Genomic DNA, 9,154 nt, shown 5'->3' with positions numbered 1-9,154 from the left:
AGTAAATCTGAAAAGTGCATCTTTATTAGGTATAAGGATGGTTTAAAGGGTTATAAGCTTTGGAACCCAGTCACATGGAAGGTTGTGTACAGCCAAGATGTGGTGTTTAGAGAGGTAAAAGATGTTATTCAACATGAAGTCCAACCAAAGGAACCTTAGAAGATAGAGTTTGAGCCAAAGGAGGAGGAATCAGACTCTACAGCAGAGGAGGAATCAGAAGATGAAGAGCCACAAACTCCAGCTGTGAGAAGATCAGTTCGAGAAAGAAGGAAACCAGAAAGGTATAGTCCATTTGCTTTTGCTTTGTTTGTTACTGATAATGATCCCAGAACTGTGAAGGAAGCAGTGGATTCAGAGGATGGAAAACTCTGGAAAGAGGCCATGGTCGATGAAATGGCATCTTTGCACAAAAATGAGGCTTGGGATCTGGTGGAGTTGCCGGCTGGAAGGAAACCCATTGGCAGCAAATGGGTGTTCAAGAAGAAGACAAATGCAGAAGGAAAGGTGGAGAAATACAAAGCTCGGTTGGTAGCAAAAGGTTATTCCCAGGTGCCGGGAATTGATTTTGGTGATATTTTTTCTCGTGTTGCCAAGGTAACTTCTATTAGATTACTTTTATCTGTTGCTGCTGCTTTTGATTTTGAGGTAGAACAAATGGATGTGAAGACATCATTTCTTCACGGGGATTTGGAAGAGGAAATCTACATGAAGCAACCTGAAGGCTTTGCGGTGAAGGGTAAGAAAGAACTGGTATGCAAGTTAAAGAAGTCTTTGTATGGGTTAAAACAGTCACCAAGGATGTGGTATCAGAAATTTGATACATTTATACGGGGACTTGGCTTCACCAGAAGCAAAGCAGATCGTTGTGTGTATTTTAAATTAATTGGTGACCGTATTATTTATCTGGTCTTGTATGTGGATGATATGTCGCTAGTTGGAAATGACAAAGAAATTATCTAGGATTTGAAGACCCAATTGTTCTCCAAATTCGACATGAAAGATCTTGGTGCTGCAAACTATATTTTGGGCATGGAAATTAAAAGAGATCGGTCAAAGAGGAAGCTCTGGTTAAACCAGAGGAAGTATGTCGAGACAATACTGCAGAGGTTTAATATGCAGGATAGTAAACCGGTGAAGGTTCCTATTCCTGTAGGTGTGAGGTTATCTACTGAACAGTGTCCCAAGACACAAGAAGAGGAAGAGGACATGTCTCGTGTTCCATATGCAAGTGTAGTGGGTAGCCTAATGTATGCAATGGTCTGTACTAGACCAGACATTGCACATGCAGTGGGAGTATTGAGCAGGTTTGTGTCAAAACCTGGGAAGGAGCACTGGACAGCAGTGAAGCAGGTTTTCAGGTATTTGCGTGGCACTAGTGATTATGGTTTGTGCTACCAAGGAAGACTAGGATTGGACAGAGTGTTGGATATTCATGGCTTTGTTGATGCAGACTCGGCTGGAGATCTAGATCAGAGAAGATCTACAAGTGGATATGTGTTTAACCTATTTGGAGGTGCAGTCAGTTGGATGAGTAAGAAACAATCTGTAGTGGCACTATCAACTACAGAGGCAGAATACATGGCAGCCACTCATGCAAGCAAGGAAACAGTTTGGTTGCAGAGATTGTGTTCAAGTATGGGGTTAGTACAAGGAGCTATAAGAATAGACTGTGACAGCCAAAGTGCAATTCTCTTGGCAAAGAACCCTGCTTATCATTCAAAGACAAAGCACATTGATGTTCAGTATCACTTTGTGAGGGATATGATAGAAGACAGAAAGGTGTTGCTGGTAAAGGTGGACACTTTGAAGAATACTGCAGATGCATTGACAAAATCTGTGAGCTGTGAGAAGTTCTCTTGGTGTAGAGAAGCAATGGGAATCTCAGGGCTGAAAAAAAAAAAAAAAAATGACTAAGCTCTCCTGTGGCCCCCTGTGGAAAGAAAACAACAAGTGGGAGATTGTTGGGTTGTGTTATATTCTTTCCACATAGTTAATAGGGGGTTTGAAGGGCACCCGTAACCCCACTTTATGGGGTCTGGGGCAGCGCCCCGGAAAATTTTGGTTTTGGACCATATGTTAGGTTGGACGGACCCACCTATGGTTTTGTGCATGATTTTCGCACATGTTTTTTTGGACGCGATGGTTTTCGGTCCATGGTATTGGACGCGATGGATTTCGGTCCATGGTATTGGATGCTTTGGCATGTATAAATATGTATTGTAACATTGAAAGGAACATAATGAAAAATCAAGCTGGTAGTCCCGGTTTTGGGATCTAGGGAAAAATCTCTGTGCATATGTGTTTTATGGATTATGCTCTCGCATTGTTTATTTTCTTTGTTTAAGAATTCGTATGCAGGTAATTTCTGTACAGGGTTAAAACCTACAGTCTTTTGCTATCACACATCCCTTTGAGAAAAGAAAGAAAATGCCCCATCTTCTTTCATTTTGCACACAAATCCTTTGTTAATTTGTTATCGCTCATCGTGGCACATTAACACTAGCGGCCCATTTCCGGTGATTTTAGTTTGCATAATATCGCATATTTGTGATGTTTGTCATGTTAAAACCTCCGATATCAAAACTTATGATACCTAATAAGCTCTCTTTTTAGCTCAAACACTAATGAACTCACCATTCACATATCCTATCGGCATTAGTTTGCGTGTTTTAAGACAAATACTAATTATTTATTAAATAAATAGTTGTTGTGCATAAAAAAATATTTAATTAATAAATAATTTTATTAATTAACAATTAACTAATTATCTGTAATAAATAATTAATAAATAACTAAAATTTAAAGTTAACGACTAATACTGCCAATTTAATTTAATCTAATTTAATTATAGAAATTTGATACAAGGAAAAGGATAGAAAATCATACTGGACATTTTTCACCCAATGTCTGAAAAATAGGGCATTTGACAAATTTAACCCCTAAAATGTTGGAACCATATAGAAGAATAAAAATATAAAAAACCATATAGCCATAGAATGTAAACCCTGATCTTAAGTGGATTGGTGAATGGCGGATTTGGATTGGTGAATTGAGGGTTTTCATGATCAAATAATATACCTGGTCCATATCTTTAGAATCTCAAAATATTCAGGAAATCAGCGATCAACATAAAGATGCTTGGATGTAAATCCAAATAATAACCATCAACTTATTATTAACAGCGGTGGCCGCTACAGTTAGGTACAGCTACAAATGGAGAATTTTTATGCAATTTATGCGTGTGTAGACCATATTCATCATGGGTCTGAAGGCATGATCGACGACTGATCGTCAATGACAACTTCCTCTATGGCTTCATAGCATGAGTTGGGGTCGCTGTGAACCAGCCATATCACATGTTGGAAACCCTCCACGTCGCAAGGGATGGTGAGGACTCCACTCTGATCCATTCCAAACTCCTCGCTCGATCTCTGCAGCAGAGCGTGTATAAGCGGGTGATTCAAATAAGAGATGCCCACAAAAAAGCGTTTTCTCTCTTTCCCCACATCCACAGGGAAGCATCCTTCTGGAGCCACAAGACATTGGTCAGATTGAGCATGAACCCTAATAACTTCACCATATTCTTCAACATTCCAGGGCTTCGACCTCAGCGAGACATAACTGATTTCAAGCTTGCTCTCTCGCCTTAAGAGCCTGGACATCGTCCTCACAATACCCCTCATCATTTTCATTAGGGGTGGTTCTAGAAAATCTCGACAACCAGAGCTCTGATTAGGTGGAGACTGAGGTTTAGTCTCCACAGGTGTTGTTGTCCAATCCAATCTAAAACAGGACTACTGACAAAATTATGTACACCCAGACAAAATTATGTACACCTAAAAGCTACTCCAGGCGAAAATTTCTTCAATCTGAAAAAAACCAGAACCCCAATGGCCAAAATAATGTGAGACTGGAAGCGGTTCTCCATGACATTATATATTTATTGGTGTCAATGTAAACGTTCAATGAAATCGTTCTTCTTTGGCGGCTTGGAATACGGTAGGGTATTGAGATCCACCATCGGTATTTTAAATTTAAAACAATAAAAGATGAATTGCCTGAAAAATGGGTCGCTGACCATTAAACTTTCTTGGGCCATTGGCAAAATCTGTTTCACCAATCAAATTCAAATGAGTTGAGGGCCTACAGAAAAAATTTCACCAATAAAAACCAAATGATTTGACGACCTGTGCATATTATTTTATCGCAGTCAAGAGAATCGGATACATTATTTTATTGCAGTCAAGAGAACCAGACATTATCAATGGTCGTACGCAGTCGTCTTAATTTTAGATTTTGATTCTCTGCGCTTTCGACGCGTTACTTCATGAATCTGTGTCTCTCAAATATTTGTAAAATCGCCCCCTTATTTGTGCTGTTTATTCTCCACATTCATTTTCATGCACGGATTCCGTCATAAATGAATTTTTCATGAACTGAGTTCATCATAGGCAGCGTAATATATGCATTTTGACTAATGCATCAAATGGCTTTGTTTTAGTGTTTTTTTTTTTTAATAATCAGAATGCTATAAAGATTTTCAGAAATTTGGGTGGTTTTATTTTTTTTCAGGAACAAAAAAGCTTGATTATATTATATAAGGAATATAATGATCAGAATACACAGAAACTGCATATGTGCTAGAGACGGACTAATAATCCATTGCAGAAAAAACATGAGAAAGAGGATAGAATTCCCCAAAACACATAAATCTGATGATCATCCAAATAGACAGTCATTCTCTGTAATAGAGGCCTCAAAGACGATATTTTACAAATACAAACATTTGGAGAACTAAGAACCTTCGTGGAGGATACAGCCCAAATTCCAAAAAAGTGATTGACAAAATCAAAATGAGGACAGCAAGGACAAAATTGACAAAACATACCTGACAGTAGCAAGATGATATTATGCTTCAGTTAAAGAAAATTATGTGATAGAGAAAACTTGCTTGTGTGAAATTAACTTCATGTGCCATATACCTGGAGCTGTAAACTCTCTGCCTTCTTGTTCTGTAACCTGTAAATGTGCTGTGTGGAACATCCTTCCATCCTTTCCCATAGGAAAACAATCATGTTCATCCAACCTGCAAGTTGAGGATTGCTAATATGGATTTTTCCTAGAACAAAATCAACCATTACTTTGGAATCCCCAAAAGTTCAGACTCACTGAATGTTAAAGAAAAAACAGAAAGAGAGAAGCCCCTCAAGAGCCATGGCCTCCGCTTTGCAGCTAGATCCTTTTCCTCCATTCCACGAAATAAGAAATTGAGTATTTTCATCCATGATGATGTGGATTCACAACCACAAGAGTTGTTTTGTGTTGCTCCATCAAAGAACGCTTTTGGGAACATGTTATGAACCAGATTATCCATGTTGGGATTTAATCTTTTTTCCTTGGGAGGCTTTTCAGGTAAGGCATCAAAAATAAAAGAAATGCTTTGGATGATTCCCATGAAAGGCTCGTTACTTTCCTTAAAAATTTTGTTGTTCCTCCATCTCCATATGCACCATAAGGTTTGTTCCTCCATCTCCATATGCACCATAAGGTAATGATAAAAATTGGCCTCCAGGATTTCTTTTGCTTTCTCCACCAAACAAAAGCCTCTTGTATGGATGAGTGAGAAGCATGAGGGAAACCATATAAAATTTCCAGAGCTTGCCAAATCTGCTGCGTTTTCTGACAGAGAAGGAACATATGACAGTTTGTTTCATCCTCATATTTGCAAATTGAGCAGACACCCGGACCCTCAGATTTGCAAATTGAGCAGAGACCCAAACCCTGCCAGCCCCTCTTTTTTAAAATTTCCCAAGGTAAGCTTTTATTGTGGAATACCAGCCACGAGAAAAAAATGGATTTGGAGAGGCATCTTGATTTCCAGAAATTTGATGGAAAAATAAAGCTGGGAGTGGCATTTCTTGAGGCTATCAAATTCAGGTAAATATCCTTTACTCGAACCTGGGATATCCCTTTCATATCTTTCGATGTTAGGACATCGATATCTAAGAAGCAATGTATTCCGTAGTTTCTCAGACAAACTTTTAAATTCTTCCACTGTCTTGCTACATCCTCAGTCATCCCCATATTTCCATCTTCTTTCCAAATAGGAAACGGTCCATGCCATTCTGCAATAAGTTTGTCCCAAGTAAAATAACCTTTTCTGTGGAAAAAGTTAAGGAGAGTCTCAGGCAAGCTCATTTCCTCCTCTCCACTCAAGAAAGAATCAAGTCCTATGAGAATCTTGCTACCAGTTTGGAAACTCGAAATCAGATTCTTTAGAAAAAAACCCTTCTATCTTACGAAAACTTAGCCATACTGCAAAACCATAAATGGATCTGATTCTTCCCAGCCCGAACCAGAATGAGATATCCTTATTGCCCATATACTTCTTTTCTATGGTATCGCTCCATGGACCCTCTCTGAAAATCCCTCTCCATATGGATTTGCATAGAAGGGCCTTTCCAAAACTCCACAGGTCCATTAGCCCCCATCCCCCAAGATTTTTTGGCAACGAGATGACAGATAACTTAGACAAGTGATATTTTGTTTTCTCAGCCTGACCACCCCAAATGAAATTTGATGTTATCTTTTTCATTTTTTGAATAATGCTTGCTGGAAGAAAAAGAAGATGTGCCCAATAAACCGCAAGTTGAGTTAGGACTGATTGAGCCAGAATGACTCTTCCTGCCATAGAAAGGCATTTATATTCCCATACTGAAATCTTTTTGTAGTATCTTTCTATTATCCATTGCCAGTCCATTTTAAAGTATCCTTTTTCTTTTAGCTGGAATCCTAAATATTTCATTCCCTGATTGATGGACCGCGCCTCAATCCCAAAGAGAGAGGAAATCCACTCTATTAGTTCCAAATTACCATCATTATGGAAGAGAGCAGATTTGGACTCATTTATTTGTAAGCCTGTGGCCCTTTGGAACTTTTTGAGGATATCATATAAGCATAACCAAGTGAGCCTGCAAAGCATTCCAAAAATAAGTATATCATCAACAAATAGATTATGCGAAATATAATTGTTCCTGCAGATCCTCAGAGGTTGACATCTATTTTCACTAACTGCCTTATTGATGTGCAGGCTTAATGAGTTCATTGCGAGGATAAACAATAAGGGAGATAGCAGGCATCATTGGCACAGACCCCTGGCAGCTAGAAGAAAAGGAGATGGAATCCCAATTATTATAACAGCATAGTTCACCTTCTCCACACAGGCCATTATCCAATTTATCATGTTTGCTCTCAGTCCAATCTTTGCAAGAAGGCATCTGATGAAACCCCAATCGAGGCAATCATATGCCTTTCGAAGATCAATTTTGAAAATGGCAGCTTCACTTTTTTTGGTGTGCATGGAAAATAAAACCTCCTGAGTGTTAGCAACAACGTCCAAAATATTTCTTCCTTTCAGAAAAGCATGCTAATCCTTTGTTAAATACTCTGACAAGGTTCCTTTTAACCTTTCTACGATAATTTTTGATATGATTTTGTATGAAATGTTGCAAAAAGATATCGACCTGTGGTCTTGGAAAGATTTCACTTCCTTCTTCTTGGGGATGAGGGCAATATGAGTGCATGAGGTAATCTGGTGAATGCTGCCTGACATTCTTGAGCCCTCAACCATCCTTAGCAGATCTTGTTTGATAAGATCAAAAAAATGTATGAAAATTTTTATCGTCCAGCCATCTGGACTAGGGCATTTATCCTTTTTAAAGGATTCATGGTTCCTAGGAGTTTTTCCTCCGTTATTGGCTGAAAGAGATAATCATTTTGATCCCCATCAAACATTTGAGAAAAAATATCTATTCCCCACAGAATGTCCTGAATCCTGCAAACATCAGATCTTCTGTACTAGTTTCCAAAATATCTCACGGCTTCACTTGAGATGTCTTGTTGAGAATATAGAAAGTCTCCCTTTCCATCCTTTATTTTCCATATAGAATTCTTTTCTCTTCTTGAGCTTGCAAATCTGTGAAATTTTTTTGAATTTCTGTCTCCTTCCTTTAGCCAGATTGCCCTGCTCTTTAATCTCCATGATGCCTCTTCCTGTTCCAGGATTTTGCATTTCCTCCTTTACAGTTCCTTTATGCGACATCTCAAATTGAAAGGGATACCATGAGCAGCTAAATTTCGAGAGATACTATCTAATTCCTTCTAAATTTCCCGAAGGGCTAATCTGTTTTGTTGTCTTTTCTTAAACTTCCAATCCTTTACAAAAATTCTAATGGAAGCCAGTTTATCTCTAAAAGTTAAGAATGGAGGCATATTCTCTTTTGATGATAATTCCTTCCATTGTCTAATTATGGCTTCATTGAAAACAGTATCTTCCAAACATAGCCTGTTAAATTTAAAAGGATACCCTTTCCTAAATCCCTTTTCTCTCCATCTTAAGAATATCGGTCTATGGTCTGAAATAAAATCATTTCCTATTGATGTAAAGGGCATGCCTAGTCTATCAATTATACTTTCATGAAGAATGAAACGATCAAGTCTCTTTGCTATATATGCTCCTTTAGTTCTTCCATTGTCCCATGTTGGCATCATTTTAGGCGGATTTATGTCAACAAGATTCCTGTGCAGCAGCTCATATCTAATGCGGTCAGCAAGAGGATCTTTTTTCCGACTGTTCCCCCATATTTCATCAGAGCTTAGCGTGACATTTAGATCTCCTGCAATCATCAAATACTCAATATCAACAATTTCTGATGCAAAAAATTTCTCCCAGTATGTTATCATGTTTTTATAAGGAGCATACATGTTTAAAATGTTTATGGGCCAATCTTTCCCCCTAATAGACGCCGATATGAGAATGCTGGCAAAGCATTTGAATGCTTTTGCTCTGATCCAATCAAGGTTCCATAATACTGTTGGGCCCCCAGAAAGACCATTTGCCTCCAAAGCAACCATATGCCAAGTAGGTAACATTTTTTTGAAATAAGAAATACATACAGGAGTGATGTGCATGGTTTCTTGGATTAGAATGATTTTGGGCTGTTTTGCAAAAAAACGATTCTTAAGGGCTAAAAAATTTTGATCAGCCCCCAGCCCCCTTATATTCATGGATAAAATGAAAGTCATTTAGAAGTCTTTGCAGCCACACTTGCTCTAAGAGGCCCTTCTTTCAGCATATCAATGATCGGCATGTCTA

General features: G+C 38.4%; 1 protein-coding gene across 1 annotated transcript; it reads right to left on the bottom strand.

Moving 5' to 3' along the window:
- Positions 1-3,257: 3,257 nt before the first annotated feature.
- LOC149176067 (auxin-responsive protein SAUR40-like) lies at positions 3,258-3,662 on the bottom strand. The gene has a single exon (XM_089421333.1). It carries the CDS (start codon positions 3,660-3,662, stop codon positions 3,258-3,260), a length of 405 nt encoding a protein of 134 aa, XP_089277459.1.
- Positions 3,663-9,154: the final 5,492 nt, after the last annotated feature.

This window comes from Pinus tabuliformis, chromosome 4_1 (genome assembly GCF_031772625.1).
Source record: "Pinus tabuliformis cultivar Carrire ecotype Pingquan chromosome 4_1, CPIR1, whole genome shotgun sequence".
NCBI lineage: Eukaryota > Viridiplantae > Streptophyta > Pinopsida > Pinales > Pinaceae > Pinus > Pinus tabuliformis.
This window is presented reverse-complemented; position numbering and strand designations above follow the sequence as displayed.

What these genes read in the sequence shown, in the direction of transcription:
- LOC149176067 (XM_089421333.1), bottom strand. Translation starts at nt 3,662, where the DNA reads ATGTCCAGGCTCTTAAGGCGAGAGAGCAAGCTTGAAATCAGTTATGTC.